At 41.5% G+C, this 22,812-nt stretch overlaps 1 protein-coding gene across 1 annotated transcript in view; it reads left to right on the top strand.

Moving 5' to 3' along the window:
* Positions 1 to 22,812, top strand: part of LOC144792867 (carboxypeptidase B-like) — a 67,031-nt gene that overhangs the window by 31,048 nt on the left and 13,171 nt on the right. Inside the window, exons 6-8 of the mRNA XM_078668061.1 lie at positions 1,612 to 1,713; positions 12,081 to 12,191; positions 12,280 to 12,370. Of these exons, the coding sequence (XP_078524187.1) occupies positions 1,612 to 1,713; positions 12,081 to 12,191; positions 12,280 to 12,370 (304 nt within the window). The remainder of the gene's footprint in view (positions 1 to 1,611; positions 1,714 to 12,080; positions 12,192 to 12,279; positions 12,371 to 22,812) is intronic.

Here is a 22,812-nt window from a genome sequence, read left to right as displayed (position 1 = left end):
GGAGTCTGCCAGTTTTGAATATTGGCACCAACTCTTTTTCTCCTTTTTATAAACAGTTATGTTGGCTATCTTCTTAGTTGAGAAAACAATTCACCTGCATTGGCTGATCACAATACCCTGGCCTTACTCTTCACAGACAATACCCTACTGATCTCTAAAACTCAAAAGGGTTCAAAGTTTCTTCTAAAGAGTTTTTCCTCGGTTTGCAGTACCACTGGTCTAGAGATAAGTGCTCAAAAAAATACAGTTGTACAATTAATCTCCACAAAATATTGCAAATGGCGGACGTCACTTTTGAGAGAGTTGTGGAATTTGAGTATTTTGAAGTCAGGTTATCTGACACCCGTTTTTGTTATCTACAAATCACGAAGAGCACTGTCCTGCTGAATCACAGGACCACTGCTATTCATAGGCTCGCCAGAAATACAATATTCTATCCTGTGTCCCCTGCTCTTAAAATTAAAAGGGCCCAAGCAGCTAGTGCTACTTTGTATGGTTCAGAACTCTGGGACAATGTAACATTGAGGCACTTGGGATTGTTGAAAGTAAATGTATAAGATCCTTTGTGAAGATCTGAATGGAGTATATTACTCCTACTAAGACTGAATTTAGCGCTGAAATCATAGCTGGGTCTGCCCAATTGAGATAAGAAATCACTATTTGGAAGGGGAGTATTGTTGGTGTTTTTTCCAAATAGTGATTCTTTAAGAGATGTAGCAATGTTTAGCAACCAAAATCCGAGTTCGGATGCTGGCCACTCGCAAAGGAGAAGGCTCCCCTTCTGCTTGTGCATTACTAAAAAGGTCTTTAGCAACCCCATTAGAAATCACATTCAGTGTCTGAGACACTGTTGGGCACTCCATTTTGCAAGTCAAAAATTACGAGTCGCAAAACGTCACAATTTGCGACTCACAAAATGGAATGGTCGTGCTTCTGGCCCAATGTCCCATGGTACCCTATAAGTTAGTCGAAATGGAAAGTTGCATTTGTCATTTTTTTCTACATGATGCTTTTCAAAACCAAACAGTTTGCTAACTTCCTTTCGCACTAACATTGCATTCCATTGTTTAATACAAAGATAAAGGAGCACATTCATTATTATCTCACAGAGATACTTGTTTGACTATCAATTGACTATCAATGAGTGTGACTCAATCAGTGACAAAGCAAAGGATATCATGAAAAAGTTTGCCTTCAGCATTTTAACTATCTGTTGCAGAATAGCTGCCAAGAACAAATGACAGCAAATAATCATATTTCTATATCAGCAGAAATAGCAATAACATTCGTTTTTCAGTTAAGAACACCGGTAAGAGTAAATGCTGCTGGTTATAACTTAATATTACAGCAAGTTGATGTAACTGAATAAAATTTGTTTACAAAAAAAATAATTACAGCAAGTAGCTATTCTTGGAAATGTGACTCATAACTGTACAGCAGAAATATGAGACTTGCATGTGGATGTTTCACCTATTAAACTTTTTGAGGAAGAATTAACAGTCCTGTGTTAGGCCTGTCATAAATACCTCCCACACATATGCCTTACACGATAAATTGTCACGACCATACCTGGAACAACTCCTCTAATTTTTTTCTTTTATTGCCCAACAGGTTGGAAAAAGTGCTCCAAATAAAAAAGCAATTTTTATTGACTGTGGCTTCCATGCCAGGGAGTGGATTTCCCCTGCTTTCTGTCAGTGGTTTGTGAAAGAGGTAAATATATTATAATCTCCTTGGTACTGTCAGCATGAAAACCTTAAACATTAAAATATGAGAATGCCATGAAAATGCTTACACTGTATAAATTGACTATGCCATGTTCCAATTATATTTTGCAATAGTTCTTTAATGCAAGTGCAATTTACATGAACTTGTCTTTATGAACATCTAAGGCTCTGAATTTAGTACCTCACAAATGACCAAGCCACATGTTTTCCATACGAGTCATTCCTTGGTAGAAAGATTCACATACAACTTGCTGTGACTTACTGTTGCTGTGTGCCTGCCATTTGCTAGAAAGACAGCAATGAGCTAGGAGTTTACCTGGCTTAGTTTTGCCATTCTGGAATAAGCAAGGAGACAACCACCACAAGTCACATCTACCTGTGGCAATAGCACTGAACCTTTGCCTATAAAATCCACAGGGATACATCAAGATACGTGGATGGGTATCTTCGATCTACAGAAATATCACTACCCCTGAAGCTTGTCCACATTCATAAAATGGACTTAGAAGATTTATTTATTTATGTGTTTTTATATAGCGCAAACTATACCCGAAGGTGTCAGAGCGCTTTACAATAGAACCAGTTACATTACACAAGGACTTCAGAGTACATGAATTACATAATAGATACAAACGCTAAACGCACATAAGAATAGTAGTAAGTACGTAAGTCTAGAGGTTGGAGTTGCATGTATACAAGTTGCACATTCACTCAAGATTACACAGTAAGAAAGGTAGAAGCTATTCAGGTTGGGCATGTATATATATATATATATAATTACCTACTGGCGGTCGCCAGTAGGTATATATAGTTAGGATTTTTTCTCTATGGGTTTTTTGAAAATTCTATGTCTAATAACTTTGGCGTTTGTGGACGGAATTGGCTGAAATTTTCAGGAAAATGGCACATTTTGTTTCTGAGCAGCCCCTGAAAATTTTGGGGGGGTTCGTCAAGGGGGGGCCGAGAAAACAGGGGGGTCCCAAAACGCGTTTTTCCCATGTTAATTTCCATAGGGCGGTTGGCCTCACTTTTAGCCCGAACGGCTGAATGGATTTGCACGAAACTTGGCAAAATTGTAGGGACTGGTAGCCCGATGTGCCTTTTGTAGGTCTCAATATATGTGCTCCAGTGGATTTTGAGAAATTAACGTTTAAAAAAAGATATATATCTGTAACAGCGGACCGGGCAGCGCTCTGGTTCGCGGACTTTTCGCGCAACGGAGCTTTGTGAAGCGAAGCTGATTGGTTCTCCGGCGTCTGTCAACATTCCAAACAGTCCGTAGCGGCCGCCATCTTGTCTCTCGGTAGGATCGAGAGACAAGAGGAGGTCAAAACAAAGGGGGAAATAACTATAAGGGGGCATAGTAGATCCTCGCTGACCCCCTAGGTTTGATGTGGAGGTTTTAAAAGGGCCCCGCGGGGCAAAAAAAAATAATAATAATAATAATCGAACGGCTGAATGGATTTGCACGAAACTTGGCAAAATATTAGGGACTGGTAGCCCGATGTGCCTTTGCTAGGTCTCAATATATGTGCTCCAGTGGATTTTGAGAAATTAACGTTCAAAAAAAGATATATATCTGTAACAGCGCTCCGCTTCGCGTAACGGAGGTTTGCGAAGCTGATTGGTCATTCTGTCACTGGGCTATAGTTGGGCTACATCTGGCTGATATTTGGGCTACATTTGTTTTTTTGTGTGTCTGGCGGCCATCTTTGGGCTACATTGGGCTACATTGGGCTTCATTGGGCTACATTCGGCTAATTAGCAAATAGCTCATCGCAAACTAGGAATGGTAAAGAATCGCTATTTATTCCTTAAAGTTCGCTATTTAGGAAATGCAAAAAACTTTGATGATACATATGGCGGTTCATCTCTAACAAGATAAGAAGCATAGGGATACATTTATGATGACTGGCGCATCACCAGGGATGTGTTAGTCATTCTGTGCCGCTGTTCCGTCACCTATGGTGTGCTGCATTTACAATGCGGCGCATCATGGGGCAAAAACAGCACAGATGCGTGATGTATCTGTGCCGTAAAGGTGGCGCATTGCTGGAGTTGTATCGCAAGTGTGATGAAGCTCCAGCAAGGGTCGGGGGTGCCCCTGTCGCAGGGTTTCTGTTCTCACACAGAACTGTGGACAGAGGATTGGAACCTCGGCGAATGCATTGCTGGAGTTGTATCGCAAGTGTGATGAAGCTCCAGCAAGGGTCGGGGGTGCCCCTGTCGCAGGGTTTCTGTTCTCACACAGAACTGTGGACAGAGGATTGGAACCTCGGCGAATTAGGGTGTCCCAAAACTCACGTTAGTAATCAAAAACTCCTTAGCAAGCTAGGTACAGTGTCACATTGGATATAACAAACTCTCAATGTTTAGACAATCCAGAATATGAACTTATAGTACCTCAGGATACGTGGAACTCATGAACAGTCGGTCGTTATAGATTTCTTAGAAACCAGAACATGGAGTTAAGAAGAACAGATGTGTATTTGAAATGTTTATTTACTAATGCCGTCTTCTCAGGCGTAGTACCTTAGATAATAAAAGTACACATATTATCAGTAGCAAAATTACCAGCATAGTTACTAGTACATAAAAAGTGAATGGTGATAGTATGTTAACATGCTGTAAATGATTAAGAGTTAGCAACACTTATAAGCAGCCGCGGGCCGTGGAGGGAGTTACGGTGAGGCAGGGAGGCGGGGAGGGGGAGAAGCAGGGTGGAGAATACAAGTACACATATTATCAGTAGCAAAATTACCAGCATAGTTACTAGTACATAAAAAGCGAATGGTGACAGTATGTTAACATGCTGTAAATGAATAAGAGTTAGCAACACTTATAAGCAGCCGCGGGCCGTGGAGGGAGTTACGGTGGGGCAGGGAGGCGGGGAGGGGGAGGGGCAAGGTAGAGAGGGCTCCACCCTGCTTCTCCCCCTCCCCGCCTCCCTGCCCCATCGTAACTCCCTCCACGGCCCGCGGCTGCTTATATCTCACCCTCCCTAATACACATATTATATTATTTGCTAAGAAGGTCTCTTTGTGTTGGTTTAGGGCGTGCCCATACTTTAGTGTCTTAGATTTGAAGGAATCACATCAGCATACACCAGCTCTCTCTTCATGTGAACCGCATCAACTGTTGTGTATGTGTGTTCGGCAAAGCAATATAAAACCCGCCTCATGCCCAGAATTGGCAGAAGTTGCACTTATGTTATGAGTATGAAGTCGTGGAGATCAGACCTCATAACAATTCTGTATCGTGTTGTTCTTGAAACTTTAGCACTCGCTGTACAGATATAGTTTAACAAGTAAAGCAGATAGTAGACCAATAACATATTATTCTCATGTAAACCACGATGAACTACTAGGTGGAAAGCTAAAGCAACAACTAAGTGTCGTGTGCAGAAGTTGCAAAAAAGGAAAAATGGCGTTTAAACCGGTAATGAGCCCATGCTAACTTAACACGGTGTAAAGATATCCAGGACCTAGATGACACCTCCTCATGATCCGGAAACGAACTGAATAAGATAATAGAAGTGCCATCTCATGAGAGCAGATTGCAAGTTTATATGTGGACGGTCCGCAAGGTAAAGCATTAAAAACTAGGAAAATTTAATGCTAAAGAAAAATAAAACAGCCAAGTACTTTATCGAGTCTTAAGCCAATAGGCAAGGTAAATAATAAAAACTTGACAAATAAGTCAATGAATTGTCAATGAAATGCTAGTACTCAGCATATCAAACATGAAAAAGGTCTATGACATAACTGTGTATGCAAAATAAGCTGCAACAGCCTCCAATAGGAAGTCACCGTCTTCATCCGAAAACAGTTCAGCCATCCAATTTAAAAGCGGAAAAGAACATACGTGCTCTCCCAGCACCGGATCCTCTATCACCATCAGAGGACAGCTCGGTGGGTTTTCAAGAAATCTCTGTTCCAAGAAAGACTGTGCTGCCGCCAGTAAATTCCAGGGACCAAGTAGTCCATGCATCAATGCCACAGCCATAATCCTTTCGCCAGGACAAACCAACTCGTGAGTAATGATAGGAGTCATCAGCTGATTAAAGTCGACGTCAGGAGAAACCGGTCCGCAGAGACACAAATCAATGGCCCAATCGAAATCACAGGTCAGGCAGTGAAATACAGGCTGGACACAGGTGAAGTAGGAGAATCGAAAAGATAATCCATATGCCGTGCTTAATATCACCAACGGCATTGTGCCATAATATTCTAGCATGCGATTGCGGAACAGTGTCAGCAGCTGCAGGGTCGGAGGTTGCATAGGAGGGACATCCATATTTAAAAATGTAAAAAAGCACAAGAGCGTCCGCTGGTAATGCAAGTAAAAATGCCAATCCACGAACCAGAGTGCAGAAAATACAATGAAAGGAAGCAGGGATGACTCCAAAGATTTTCTCAAATGAAGTCACGAGACCACTGGTAACAACTTTAAAGAAGTGCGTCAGGGACTTTGTGGAGGATGCGTTAAAGATAGTCGGAAACATGTTGCTGAAATTGAAAGGCAAATCTTAATTGAAAAGGGTGTGCACCTCTGTACGGGTGTTCGCTATGTAAAGTACGAAAGTTTCACGGGCCGAACTCAAGGCCACCTCTCTCTGAGACAAAAGAGCTCTTATTCTTGCCATGCCGTTGAAACGTGTCCCAAGGTTGGTATTTGTGGCCAGATTGAAAACTCCCTATGTTCATGTGTGGGAGGAAATAGAACATTTCTGCAGCAAATAACCCGTTCACTTACTGTTACGATTAAAGGAATACTTTTAATTAACTCAGAACAATCTTCATTATTGAGCATCAAATAACTACCATTTTCCAACAACTTGAACGTGGGGATGATAGCAGGAACTGGCGTGCCTTGCAACACGCAAGCCATATTTGGTCGGTGTTTGTTGCATGAACCGTGTAACTGTATGTGCCTACACATTAGTGAATGATCTGGCGTCTCAGTGCATTCCTCTCCATTCAGATAAACTTCTTGATCATCTTTGAAACATCTGTATGTGTATGGAAGCGACCAGACCTCATGAAGAAAAGCACTACCTAAAGGTTCATAACGACCTATTGGTATATATTTCATACAATTTGAAAACTTATATAAAGCAAAAGGCAGCGTTATTAAACCGTGGATAAGGCATGTTGCCAAAAAACCCGCAATCCTCTGCTGATGATGTCACTGAGCATGTCATGAATGATGTAATATGTGACATCATCAGCAGTGGATTACGGGTAATGGTATCTCTAGTTTACTCCGTTATAGCTGTCTTTCTTTTAACATAAGTGTCTGTTTCCTTCCCTTATACTTACTGTTTTTGGTTCGCTTCCGGTTCGCGTACCGGCGAGCGAACTGGGAAGCGAACTAAGAGAAATAGAGGTTGGCACAGTTCCAAATATTGTACCAATTTTTTAATAACGGGGAGGTAGTTCTGAAAAGAACTTTTTTTTTATTTTTCTGAACATTTTTTTACTGTTTTTGAATTTTTCGGAACAGTTTTATATTTTTTGGGGGTTTTCTTGGAGGGGGCAATGAAAACGATTCATTGTAAAGGGCTCAACAGGAGCAACAAAACAAAAAAAAGAAGTATTTATTATTTTGGGCGTTTCGGACAAACTTGCATATGATAGTCAATAGCTCTGTTGATCAGAGTGATGCTTTTTTCTCCGTAGGAAATGAATCCATCGCAAAATGCGCAGATGTGTTTTACATCACCAAATCTCATTTGTATATTTGGCACCATCTCCCTGCCCTCTGGTCCCGTTACTTCCGGTACAACAGATCTTCTGGCCATAATCTAGGTCGTTCCGAAACTGTGCAGCACTGTAGTTGTTAGGATGCCACCTAGTCATATGGCGATGCATTGTGTAGTTTCCGAAAATGTATTTTTTGTCGGTCCCTCTGGACAGTCTATCTTGACATATAAGGCAAGTTACGTATCTTGCATTTACTTTTTTCTGACCTTTGGGAATTTTAAAAAATTGCCAAATGAAGTTTTCTTTCCGGTGAGACGTCCTGGGCTGCTCAGGCAAAAACTGCCTCTCTTCGTGCTCGTCCTCCTGTTCCTCCTCTTCTTCTTCTTGTTGAATTATAACTTGAGCAGGTGGTCCACTCTTCCTTGGATGTGGTGGAGGTGGTGGGGAAGCACCAGCTGAAGCTACTAAAGAAGCCATTGCTCAGTGATCACAAAGGGTCTTTCTCTCACAATGATGAAAGTCAGAGTGAGGAAAGAAGGAGGGATTTTCATCATTTGGGAAAAACAAGAGTTCTCAACCAATCAAAAGTGTTCATTTTAGATTATATGACCTAGTCTTACATCATTAGGAAACCAAAAGTGAAATGAACCAATGAAAAGTGTTATTACCAAGTCACATGACTTGCTGTGTTTACGTTAAGCGCTTTGCAGGGCCTCCCGGTTTGCTTCCAGAAACCTGCGCTTTGCGACTCGCTTCGCGTACCAGTTCGCTAACGTAGTACGTCATATGACGTATCACGCGACAACGTGAAACGTCATGCGGACGGGAGGCGTCACGATGTTGTTTTGTAACGCGGCACTTGCGGTAAAGAAACGTTTACCGGCTCGCGGTCTATTTCGCGGCATCAAGGTCAGCTAACGGGAAGCTTCCCGATTTGCGAAGCGGGAACGAAGAAAAAAAAATATTTAAAAAAAAAATTATTCATAAACATATAAAATATATTTTGGGATTTAAAGAAGAATACATTTTACAGCTACAGATATTAGCTGTTAAAAAACCAATGAAATTCACAGAAAAAACCATAGGTTATGGACCATATATAGTTAGGAATTAGCATTTACAAAACCTTGAAAATTCACTGAAAAAACCATAGGTTATAGACCATATATAGTTAGGAATTAGCATTTACAAAACCTTGAAAATTCACTGAAAAAACCATAGGTTATACACCATATATAGTTAGGAATTAGCATTTAAAAAACCTTATTTTACTCACACAAAACCATTGAAATTCCATATATAGTTAGTTGCACTAACTATATATCGCGCACCCGCAATCCACTGCTGATCATGTCACATATTACATCATTCATGACATGGTCAGTGACATCACTGATGACATCACTGATGACATCTCAAATGACATCACTGATGACATCACTGATGACATCTCATTTGACATCATTCTTGTGCTATTACGATAAACCTCTTCAGACTCTAATATAACCTTAGATACACTCAGTGTATACAGACACTCACACACTGCCACTCATCCATGGAGTTACTCACACACCCAGTCAGTCATGCAAAGAAACAATCTCACCTCCATTTCTTCAACTATACAGTTAAACACACCTTACTTATTGAAACATATACTAACACATATTTACTCTCTTATACAATCCCTGATACAAGTTCACAATGATCGATACAACCACTCACTCATTCAGTGGCTCTCATGCACAGTTATTTATATATGCCAACTCTCACATGTACTGTGTTTTACATATGTACTTACTATGACATGTAGCATTGAGATATCCATTCACTCATCAATACACTCATGCACACAGTCAACTGCCCATGTAGCTGTTTCCACATGCACTCTTGAACTCATACACCTAGTGAATAAACTGCTCACACATCTATGCATAGAGTCACACACCTTCCAGCCACCCCCACACAAACTCAATCTCCCATAGAAATACTTGGGCAACCAATTAATAACACATATAGCCTCTCGTATAGCTAATGATCAACACATGCAGCAGTTTACAGAACAACAGACATAATGATGCACAAATTAAGACAGTTTAGTCACTAACCCATGCATTCAGTGAGACACATTTAATCACTCACTCATACAGTCAGTCATACACCTACTAAATCCTTCATCCAGACACTTATACATCCACTCAAGACATATTTTAACTTTACAGAAAAATACAGTCACTGGATGTTGTCCTCAGTGATGTCATCAGTGATGTCATTTGAGATGTCATCAGTGATGTCATCAGTGATGTCACTGACCATGTCATGAATGATGTAATATGTGACATGATCAGCAGTGGATTGCGGGTGCGCGATATATAGTTAGTGCAACTAACTATATATGGAATTTCAATGGTTTTGTGTGAGTAAAATAAGGTTTTTTAAATGCTAATTCCTAACTATATATGGTCTATAACCTATGGTTTTTTCAGTGAATTGTCAAGGTTTTGTAAATGCTAATTCCTAACTATATATGATCTATAACCTATGGTTTTTTCAGTGAATATATATATATATATATATATATATTTTTATATATATATATATTTTTATATATTCTCCAAAGAGCTATCAATGATAGCATAAGTCAGCACTCAAACAAAGGATATATTTCCCAAATTTTCCTTTTATTGTTCAAAAAGGCAGCATTCCTCGCATAGTACCAACGCGTTTCGCAACGTACTGTTGCTTGATCACGCAACAGTACGTTGCGAAACGCGTTGGTACTATGCGAGGAAAAGGAAAATTTGGGAAATATATCCTTTGTTTGAGTGCTGACTTATGCTATCATTGATAGCTCTTTGGAGAATAGACGAAAGCGGGGCTCTGCTTTGAAGTCAGCACCGGTGACAAGAGCGCCATTGGACTACGAGTTTGGAGCCTAATCTGTATATTTTTATATATATATATATATATATATATATATATATATATATATATATATATATATATATATATATATATATATATATATATTCCACAACTCTCTTTAGAAAAGAGAATAAGTCGGCACTCACAAGGCTATTTTCCCAATCTTCTTTTATTTCGTTATAATCACTCCAGCATAGCAAAATTCACCAACGCGTTTCGCAACTGAAAGTCGCTTGATCAACCGTGATCAAGCGACTTTCAGTTGCGAAACGCGTTGGTGAATTTTGCTATGCTGGAGTGGTTATAACGAAATAAAAGAAGATTGGGAAAATAGCCTTGTGAATGCCGACTTATTCTCTTTTCTAAAGAGAGTTGTGGAATAAATTCAAGCGGGGCTCTGTTTGGAAGTCGAGCACCGGTGACACAGAGCGCCATTGGACTGAAAACCTTGAGCCAAACTGTGGATATATATATATATATATATATATATATATATATATATATATATATATATATATATATATATATATATATATATATATATATATATATATATATACACACACATATTAAAACAGCATGATCTTCCTGCCATTTCTGCGGTTCTTGCGTACAGCCCAGCCTTCAGGGTGTTGTTGTACTCACGGGCAGTGATCTTGGGCCTGGAGCGACTTGCCCAGAATCACAGGATGATGAGCCCAGTCTGATACCTTTTCTTACTGTATAATTTAGTCAATCCTGACACATAATTTTGTCCTCCTCTGTCACATAATTCCAGTGGCCCTCACGGTAAGTGCCACACGTGCAATAGCAGTGGTGTCATTTGGATGTAACACATGACAACTCGTGTTTAAACGGTGGCCATTTTCGGGCCAAGTAATTCTCTCTTTTAGTTGACTTTGCATCTGGCCCTAACATGGCTGCAGCTGCCACATAAACAGATGAGACATGGATAGATACCACGTAAAGAGATGAATTGAGTTGTGGGCATTCCCAACAAAGTGTCTGTTGGTGGTCAGAAGTGCAGTATTCGTGCAGTGACCTGCTGCATATTGTAATCTTGTGGTATTCACAATAGAGGCGAATGAGCCAACAAATTAATAGGGAGAGCTGAGCCAGAGAAGAGCCATGGGCGTGGCTTGGCGCTAACAGCCCTTGCACAAACCGAGCAATAAAAATGTTTGCTGTGCAAAATATGCAACAAACATCGTATAAAAATGTAGGAGTCTCTTCAAAATTTAGAAACACGCATTTCTTTAACACACTGAGGCCAGCCGCAGCCCATGCAGGTAAGAGCTGTGGGACCAGGTTGGGGGTGATTCAACAGACGACCATGAGGGAAAATTAAATAAATAATTAATTTTCCCTAGTTGTCTGTTGAAATCCCCCTCCACCCAGACCCACTGATCCACCGCTCGTACTTGCACGGGCCACGGCTGACTGAAGCATTTCACCATAGCACATCAGATTATATCACTGCATTAAGCTGTAATTATCTCAACTTCTTAAACATAAAGTTAGAAATATTCCTGCCACTACCCACCCCTAGATAATGCATTAGTGAACTCAGAGGTAAGTCAGATGCAGGTGAACCCAATTTGTTGCCTTAATTCTCATTACATGGAACAATATTATTGTGTTTTTAGCAGTAAAACTCTTTCTTCACCTGAACTAAAAACCTATTATATAAAATAAAAAATACCAAATATGTTTTCTTGATATATAGGCTGTTCGCACGTATGGATCTGATACTCAGATGACCAACCTCCTTAACAATCTAGACTTCTATGTCTTGCCTGTTGTGAATGCTGATGGTTACTCCTACACATGGACTAATGTAAGTATGGATGCCCTTCAGAAAACACTTGACCTGTTTTAGAAGAACATCCTCACTTAATGTTCCTACATCTAACATTTGACTGTAGAACCGCATGTGGAGGAAGACTCGATCCAGAAATGCTAACAGCAACTGCATCGGAACTGACCCTAACAGGAATTTCAATGCAGGATGGTGCAGTAAGTGTATTTTTTTTATGAAACTTGTATTCAATTCAAAATTAGATATGTTTTGCTTTTTTCATCTTTAATAGTTAGAGCAACATAAATCAGTTTTTAAAGTCATTTCTAATTTTAAAAACAAATGTTTTGGCCTGGTGGGAATTTTGAATTCTTGGAAGACAAAGACCTCTGCAAAAGTAAAGGCTTTTTTAACAGCTTTTAATATATTTTTATTCATATTATTCATCTGCCCACTACAACCTGCAGCATGGGGCAGTAGGTAGGCTCACTTCAGCCCTTTCATGCTTAAAGAAACTCCCTTACGTGCCATGGGCTACTGTACCAATGCTTTTTGAGACCACAAAAACATTATTGCTTTTAACTGTTGTTTTGCAAAAATCATGATAAACAAAGACAGAAAAAAGCCCAAAGGCTGGTGGCCAATGCTAGACCTATTGACTTTGTCAATGTGTGTTATTATTTGTGTGCTGAAACGTGATACAAGTTTGCCTATGGCTGTGGAATTAAAGAAGTTATAACAGATTGTTCTGTAATTATTTTAAGAATAAGTCATAAAATATCTTGTACGAATTCAACCATTAGCTCAGTGCTTCCCTGATTCACGCGGAGTAGAGCATTCAAGGCTTTTTTACACTGTACACATTATCCCTACATAATTCTTTTGTATTTGCAAAAACCTATGCAATTCACAAGTTTTTTTTGTTGCTGTACTCTTTCTTTCTGCACATTTTCCCTCACCCAGCCATGACAAGACTTCAACACTTTGCATTCTTGGTTCTTAAAGGCTCAATTCATGAAAACAAGTTGTTAAAGTACTGTTCTGCGATTCACAAATGAGTGCTACTGAAAACCAACTTCAGATGCAGGCTTGCTGGTATAGACTTGGACCTGTTATGACTTTTTTAAGACTGTATAATCAGGAGGGGCCGTGCAGGTCAGAGGGGTGGGGCAGGGAGATGGGGGGACTCGACAGATGATGACGAGGGAAATTATTATTTTAATTTCCCCTTGTCATCATCTGTTAAGTCCCCCCCCCTACCACTTGTACCTGCACAGGCCACTCCTGTGTATAATACCCTATGGAATAATTGTACATGTGCGACTACAATGTCTGGTGGAAAGCCTCTGACCGACACCGACTCGGAATTGGGACCAAACGACTTGAGGTCGGCGGTACCGCCCGCCAATTATGATGCGACTGAGCACTGTTGGGTCTAATTCCCCTTGTTTCCTATGGGAGCTCTTGTTTTGCCCGACAACCAGCCGTAACATATGCTCCTATGGGGAAATGGTGTGTGTGTGTGTGTGTAAAACCCTATCGCTGGCACCTCACGGTGCCTGCCACACAGTGAAGGTTTTACAGGGGGGGCCCTTAGGTACCCCTCAGCCCACAAATGGAGGCCCCTGGATGAAGGGAGCCCTACTGGGAGCTCTCTAAATCACTTTCTGACAGCCTTTCTGTGTCAGACAGGTTGACACAGAAAGGCTGATGAAAATCGACATCATAATCCGGAGGACGGAAATGCTGTTCATATGGGTGTACATGGTGGTTGCGACCAACAAGAACACTTCATCAGCCGGTCAGAACTGATTTCGAATGACTGTGCGGTTTACCTTCCGACTGTGAACATCGTAATTGGGCAGGCGGAATGTAAACCGACCTACACGGTCGAGGAGTTTCTGACTGTCAGGAGGAGGCTTCCGCCCAAAATCGTAACAGGCCCCTAAGTACAAGCACACAGCAATTCTTTTCTCAGCAGGAAAACACTTTTATTTACCTGTGGAGAAAGCCATTGTCTATTTTACCCTACAACTCTTTGGGAGATTCATTCCCCATCATATTCTGGTGTGGGAGTCACTCAAGCCCTTGGCTGAAGTAGTAGTAAAGTACTTTATTTAGACATTTAAGTCCATTAAAATTAATATCAACATAGTGTTTAACCTTGTTTCGTTGAAAAGTTATAACAATTTTATAATGATAAAGTACATAAAACACATGATGTAAAACACTAAACACAACAGTTGCTGATGGAATTCTGCACATGCGATTTTAAATATAAACAGCAATAGAAAAATACAATCTGAGTTGCTCCTAATGTACCAGATAAAGTGCAAGTGACTTTTAGCCTAAGAAGGCCTCATGGGCAAACCTGGGGTGTAATTCTAAGTTTGTTATTCCAAAGTGGTGGTTAAATAAACTTATTGCCAACAAAGTTTTTATTTAGAAACCCATAGTGCTACCCAAAAATACGTAAGCTGCAAACATGCATGTGAAACAAACATTGCTAGCCACTGTTTTTAAAGCCTCATTTAAAAACAGGTTTTTAATAAAACAATAAAAAGATGCTGCAGTTCTCTTGATTTTAGTTTAACTGATGCTAGAGTGTCCTGTTCTGATGCCTGCTCTTTCTCTCCCTACCCATCCGGACACTAGACCGCTATCTGCTTTACCCACGCAAATGCGTGGTTAAGGCAAATGTATGGTTCAGACAAGCATTGTTATGCTTGCAGGGAAATGGTACCCATGGCTCAGCCCAAATTGTAAAGGCCATTTCTCCTGGGAAGGAACCAAAGATGTGTCTGATAAAAAGTTATTTTATTGGCAATGGCCACCCGTCGTCTGGGCAGGACTGAATTTGAAGGGATTTGTATTCTCCTAGGATCATGCATGCAAGGGATCTTGCTCAAAGGGCCTCTTTATCTTTTAGCAAAGTTGTTTTGTTTCAGGATGGTGTTAACTGCTTTTTTAAATGATTCTGGGGGCAAAGTGCTGTCCCACAACAAACGAACAGCTAGTTAATATTTATTTGCTTTTACTTTATGCCAGAGCTTCTGGCATAGTTGGTTATACGACAGTGACTTAATTATTTTCCATACTTTGATGTAGGCTCCTTTTCTTGCAGTTGTTTGGATTGGCTGGCTGACTGACTTTCCTATGATTTCTGTGATGGAAAATAATCAGATTACAGTTTATGACTAGACCTTAAACCCACATTGTTGGGGGTTGTTAGAAATGGTAGTCTCTAGTAGTCACATTGTAGTCCCGTCCAACTATGGACCCTTCTTCCTAGTCAGGATAAGGGGCTGTTGAAATAACCGCTGCTCATCCCCTTGGTAGCTTGGCATGACCAGTCAGGCTTATCTCAAAGGCAGTGTGTGAAGCATTTGCACATAACAAACAGTAATGGAGTGAAAACACTACAAACGACACCACACCAGTTTTAGAAAAATATACAATATTTATCTGTGCAAACAAGACCAAAACGATAAAAGACCATCATACAGTAATGGAAAATATGTACTTTACAAGAAGGACTTTAAGCTGGTAGCTCAGTCTGGGGCTACCATGGTGCTGAAATCAACAGAATCCAACAGTTCCGGACAACCGCATCGGTGCAGGCCGGTGTCTGTGTCAGCAGACTCGTAAACAGTACCTTTGGTTCTGGTCAATCACGTTGGTGTGGAAGGTTGCGGCGACCGTCATGGTTGTGATAGAAGCATAGTGGTGTGGTGTGCGATGCCCTCAAGTCGCAGTGCAGGCAGTGGCTCGGTGATGGTCGTCCAGCAGCATCGGCGAGACCAGGGCTGCAGTGCGAAGCAGGGCAGTGCTCAATGCGGTGCTGACAGGTCACAGTGTAAGCCACAGTGCAGGCTGATGGTAGAAGCATCGGTTGGCCAAGGCTGTGGTATGGGACGGGTGGTGTTTTTTGTGACTTACGAGTGGTGCCCCAAAACACGGTGCAGTCACAGGTGTCATGGTCAGCGTGCAGCGATATCTGTGAGACCAGGGAGGTGGAGTGAAGTGAGGCAATGCAGAGTGCGGTGCCCACAGGTCGCAGTGCAGGCAAAGGCTTGGTGGTGGTCGTCATCATTGTTGAGACAAGGGTTGAGGTGCAAAATGCAGCAGTGTCTTCAGGACACGGAGCCAGCAGCGAAGTCGGTGATGGTGTTGGCTGCTTCCCCCTATGTGGCAACTGAAACCCATGGTTCTAGAGTCAGTACCCAGGGTAAGTGAAATCTTTGCTTTCCCTGAAACTTCGTGAACAGGAGGCAAGTTCTAAATCAAGCCCTTGGAGATACTCAGCGACAAGTGAAGAAAGTTTAGTGCAGTCCTTTAACTGCCCAAGGCAGAAGCAGCGACTGCAGGCCAACCCAGCAAAGCAACAACACAACAAAGGGGCAGTACTCCTCCTGAAAGTTCTTCCAGCACTTCTTCTTGGCAGTTTCCTTAATCCAAGCGAGTTCTAAAGTTGTGAGATCTGGACCCCATTATTTATACTCAGTTTCTCTTTGTTCATTTGGGCAGAGAGTGTCTGTGATCAGCGTAAACCAGTTCGGTCCTCTCTGGTCCTGAATCCTGGCAGGGTTGGAGACAGCATTGTCCAAGACAGACCAAGACCATTCAGGTGCAAGGAAATCTCCTCCCACTACTCTAAATGCAGCCCAGGTCTATTCAGACCAGCCCCGACTCATTCAGGAGAGGCAGGACACACTTCAACCCCCCAGTGGCTGTCTGAACAGAATACACATCCCCAGCCCCTGTCATTCTAAAGCCAGACAGTCAATCCACAACCCAGCAGAGGCACACAGGATGGATAAGCAAGAAAATATGTACTTTCTAAAAGTGGTATTTTGAAACACAGAACACAAAAATCATCTTTACTAAAAGACGCATTTCTATATTAGGAGTTCAGGCATGCTAAACTCCATTTCTCTACCTTGTCCCAATGGGAAGATATACTCATAAGATATTATAAGCAAACTCCCATTCTATCCTATGGGACAGATAGCCTTTCAATAGTGAAAAACTAAATGCACTGTGTTTTTCACTATCAGGACATGGCACTCATACCATTACCTGTCCTACCTTTCACATTCACTGCACCCTGCCCATAGGGGTACCTTGGGCCTACCTTAGGGGTGACCTACAAGTAATAAAAGGGAAGGTTAGAGCTTGGCATGTGGGTGCACTTGACAGGTTGACATGGCAGTAAAAACTGTGAGCAGACACTGCTGTGGCAGGTCTGAGAACCTTTTGAAAGTCTGCTTGTTCTGGTGGCACAATCGGTGCTGCAGGCCCAGCAGCAGCATTTGATTTACAGGCACTGGCACTCTCAGTGCACTTTACTAGGGAATTAGCAGTGAATCAAATATGCCAATCATGGAAACACCAATCCTTAAAACAATTTACAATAGGAGCACTTGCACTTTAACATTGGACAGCAGTGAGAACGTGCGCAGGGACACTAAACCAGCAAAAACTGAGTCAAAACCAGGAGGTCAGAAAGCAAAAGGACAGGGGAAACACGCCAAAGATGCCAGATCTAACTGTGGTTCACAAAGATACAATGAAAGCAATGCCTTGCAATGCTCATTTCCCATCCCTTGCATTGGATTTACTACTGTGGATGTCTCCACACTGGTCTGTGAATTCCAGGTGTAATTGGCCAAAAATACATTTTTGAATTTGCCATATATGTCCAATGCTAGCAGTGAAACTACAAGTTTAAAAATACAATGTCTACTTCTCCAAAAACAGTGCTGGTCTAAAGTGTCACTGTGGCATATGCTGCTTGGCAATTAAACGTAAGTCTAAAAATCAGATAATAATAATAAAACCATACAGAATACTACATTTCAAGTACTTTGGATAAATTACATTCATATCAATATTTTTAATTATAACAGAAAAAGTAATTCTGACTGCCAGGGTTTCTTAGTGTACCAAAATTTAGAGCACTACGAAAACAAGAGTCCTCCCTCAATCTATTCGCGTTCCTCCATGCCCCTTAAAAATTCAAACAAGTGTCTGATTCTGGTGACATCCTGTTTTGTTGATGTCCAAAGTAGCCATTAAAGGATAAATGATTAGGACAGATCTATTCAAGCAAGTGGGGCAAAAGCAGGAGTAGAAATGCCCTGCTCCAGCAGGTAAAAAGCGTACAACTTCCTATTTCCCTGCATAAAGCACATCATGGGCTCATCCCTTTCACGTCATTGAGAATATCGAAAATGTCTACTAATGCAAATGTTGTGCAGTGTAAGTACTCAAGACAAAGAAAGATGAACAGTGGACACTGAATTAATTTGGCTGCTCTAGTTAAAATGGTCTATGGTGCAAGGGAACTATTTTAAGACAGTGAAAACATATGCTAAGTTTGGAACGATCAAAATACTCAATGAGGAATACCAGTGAGAGAGAGTTATAAGCAGCAATTCTGAGCAAAAGTTGCACAAGACCAGTGCTTGTCTGTATCAAGGGAGCACATGGAATAAATGGAAATAAGGAGTTGTATGGTTTTTTAAGGTTACTTTGAGCCTCTTTTGGTAAAAGTAAATGTGGATTTAACTGAAAGAAAAAAACTACTATTCTAATTTCTCATATTTGCAATTATCTTTATTACAGCTCTTATTGTATGAGGTTTATGGGAAAGGCCACACTATTGACCTTGAAGTAGATATGGGATGTAATGAGCATGCAAGCTCATCTACATTGTTGGATGCCTTCTCACAACATTCTCAGATTTAGGTTTTTAAGGGTCAGAAATATTATATATGTCTACTTTGACATGCTGAGCCCCATCCCATGATATGAACTTTGCCTTAATTTCTTTTTTTGCAGATTAGAGCCCGGAAAAGAGACCTCTCTATTTCCACTTCCCCACTAGGTGTAGTTTTTTTCCCCCAAAATTCTATCATAAAAGGCTTATATTTACTTACTAGTTTCTGAAGGCATCTCCTGAGTGACTTTTCTGTGGTTTCCTCGCATAACCCGGAGTGTGCCTACATATGGCCCCCATTATTGTGAGGCTTCATTCTACCAACAAGTGCCCAATTCCTGGATATGGCTCACTATACATGGGTTACCTGTCCCTGCCTTAGTCACTCAGAGAAGCCTCTTGTACAGTGATGTATCTGTGGTCTCCAACCTAATAAGACAATTTAGATATGCCTAAAAACCTTCTGATCTTCCTGCACCAACCAAACATTTGAGCCTGATAGTAGTCAAGTCAAGTCAAGAAGGCTTTATTTCGATAAAAGTTATCATAAAAGCTTTTAAAATACACAATTTCATAATAATAAAAAAAAAGAAAAAAATGGCAAAATAGTCAAGACACAAAAGATTTAACATACAGTTAGTTTTAAAAAAACAGATTAAACAATTGATTTAAGCCTCTTGGATCTAATGGACCAAGCCCATGATAAAAATTTTGCAAGAGTGCAAGCATATAAGGTACAGCAATCAGACCTGAGTATGCGTATAGCCTCCGCATGATGCCTAGTGCCCAGCTGGCGACATAGATGTTTAAGCCATTTCTTCCGTGGCAAGGTATACTCTCCGCATTGAAATAAGAAATGCGCCACTGTCTCTGGTCTGCCTGTGCACATTGGGCAATACTTTGTGGTTTGTACGGGTGGTTTCCACCTTGATGAAAAGGCATACAAAGGAAGAGTAGCTGCTCTAAATTTGAAATATAGGGCCCTGTCAAAAGGATTCTCAATTATGTCCAAGTACAATTCTCGCACTGGCAAGTCCTTAAAATTCAGGAAATCTTCCGTTAATCTGCCCAAGCAGACATTAGTGTCCCTTTTTGACGCTATCCAATTCCAGTACAAGGTTTTTAGAGTTTCTTTAGGTGGAGAGGTTCTGTTCAGCCATGCTTCTTTTAAACCCATATTGGATAACAAAATGTTCATGTCTCTCAACCATTTAATTTTCTGCAATCCAGGAAGTGACATAATTTCTGAAAGGCCTTGTGCATATTTACCAAGTTCCTGTACACGCCACAGGCGGGCCCACAACAGCAGTGGGCGAAGTTTAGCTTTTTCTTCAATTGGCCGACAACCTAAGTCCAACATTAGTGGGACCATAGGCGTACCTTGAGGGAGGGACATAATTGCTCTGCAAAATTTCCTCTCAGATCTTGGCAACTCATTGGTAATATCTGAGCCCCATAACTCAGCCCCATAAAGAGCAGAGCTGACCCCTTTGGCTGCGTAGATTTCGAGAACAGTAGATATAGGTCTAAAAACACAAGAGCGTTGTTCTTTCAGTAAAGCTCCAGTTATACGTTTGTGGGTTAGCAACATTTTATCCAAATGAGAGGCCCATTGCATTTTGTGAGACAACCGTATGCCTAGATAGTCAAAAACTTCTACTTTCCCCAAGGGTTCTCCATTCAAAGTAGGAGGACAAATTGTTTTTTTGGGGGGATTCAGGACAAGATACTTTGTCTTTTCGGTATTAATAATCAAACCCCATTCAAGGCAAAAGGACTGAAAATTGTTCAGAAGTCTTTGGAGGCCAATCGGGGTTTTCGACATCAAAAGCGTATCATCCGCGAAGAGAAGGGTTGGTATGCGCTCTCCAGCCAGGGATGGTTCATCTGAAGGGTGTCTCCGAAGGTGCTCAACCACCCCATTGATGTAAAGGGAAAAAAGGGTGGGAGCCAGGACACATCCCTGGCGGACCCCCCTCTCTACCGGGATGCTGCTGGTTTTTTCACCTTCTGGGCCCCACCTTATCTGGGCAAAACTATTTTCATGAAGCCTTATAAGCAATGAGAGGATGTAGTGCGGCAACCCCATGTCTGCCAAAACACCCCATAGGGTCGCCCTCGGTACAAGGTCAAAGGCAGTCTTTAAATCGATAAAGGCGAGATAAAGACTGCCCTTGCCTATAACCACCACCTTCCAATATATCATCATTAGCCTAAAGGCTTGCTCGATTGTACCAGTGCCCACACGGAACCCTGCCTGGTAATCGGAGAGGATATTATTTTGATCTATCCAGTCCAATATTCTGATCAATAGGACTTTGCCAACTACTTTTTGACTGATATCCAACAGACTAATTGGCCTATAATTAGATGGATCATCTCTGCCGCCTTTTTTATAAATGGGGACAACCTCCTCCCCTTTCCATGATGTGGGAATCGGTGCACCCCTACAGATGGCAACAAGGAGGCAGTAGATGAATTTTCCCCACTTCTGAATATCAGATCTCAGCAAGGTGCCATCCGGTCCAGCAGCTTTTTGTGGCCTGATAGAACTTATGGCATACTCCACTTCTTTTATTGTGAAGTCAGAACTTTCATGAAGGGACGCCCAGTCTAAATCAATTTCAGGTAAATTCCCTGCCCCTAGATCAGCAGCAGTGTATAACTTTGAGAAATGGTTAACCCACACCTGACAAGGGATATTGCAAGTTATCAGATCAGAGTCGGGTCTGTTTCTGGCTCTTATTGTGTCCCAGAAACATTTTGAGTCCCTCTTAGAGCTAGCCTCTTTAAGAGTACGCCAGTACTCCTCTTCACACTCTCTTTTTGCATGTGACAGCGTGAACCTATACTCTTTCCTGGCTAACTGTATCAAGGGTTGGGATTTCCCTTTAACAGCCTCTATTAGAAGTGACTTTGCCCGTCTACATGCTGGGGTATACCAGTCGTGCTTTCCCTTGGGTTTGCACTGAAGTGGATTGCCCCCTACGAACCCCTTACCCTGGAATACATCTCCTATAGACTTAACAGTTTCCTCAAAGATAGACGTCGCCATTTCAGCTGAATGGGCCAGAATGGTAGCATCTAATTCGGTCTGAGAAGCCTGAAGTAATCCCTTAATGGTAGAAAGTTTAGCAGCGTCAGTGGCGATTTTGTTCCACTTAAGACGTCGTCCACAGGATGCAACAGTGATTTTATGAGGGTGTTTGGGGAGGGGAGCGATTATTTTGCTAAGCCAGGGATTGTATAAAGATAAGGAGAGCGAGTTATGATCGCTCTCCACGGTGGGTTGGACAACCATATCCTTGACCAGTCCCCAAAGCTTTAAGTCCAACAGGATATCGTCAATTCTCGAGGTTTGATCAACCCTGTTGAAAGTGGGAGCACCTAAGCGGTCAGAAACTGTACGGCCGTTCGTGGCTCTTAAGCCGAACTCCAGTGTTAGAGCATTTAGTTGAACTGCAGTTCGTGTCCATCTTTTTATCGGGGCAATAGATAGTACTGGAATGCCCCATCTGCTATCGTCCTCGCTTAGGTCTGAACTATCCTCCATAGGGAGTGGTTCATATGTACAATTAAAATCGCCCGCTATTAGGGTATAATCACCTTCAGCGTGGTCTCCTAATTGTATTTCAAGGGTAGATATTACTAGGGACGTCGACCCATTTTTAGTTCCTCTGGCATAGACATTGTACAAGGCAAGGGATAAGCCCCTGCTATGGTTTCTCAGTACAATTGCTAGTATATCTGGGCTGTTAACATGCTTAGATGTAATAAGGCAGTTAAGGGAAATGCCCACCCAGATAAGAAGCCCCCCAGAGGGACGACCCTTTCCTTTTATGGCTTTTACAGCGGGCACAAAGTAAGTTACAAAACCAACCCGGTGAAGCGGTTCAACACTCCAAGTCTCTTGGAACAGGCACATTTTATGATAGTACT

The sequence above is a fragment of the Lissotriton helveticus genome, chromosome 11, assembly GCF_964261635.1.
Source record: "Lissotriton helveticus chromosome 11, aLisHel1.1, whole genome shotgun sequence".
Lineage (NCBI taxonomy): Eukaryota > Metazoa > Chordata > Amphibia > Caudata > Salamandridae > Lissotriton > Lissotriton helveticus.
Note: the sequence above shows the minus strand (reverse complement) of the source record. Positions and strands in the feature narration are given on the sequence as shown.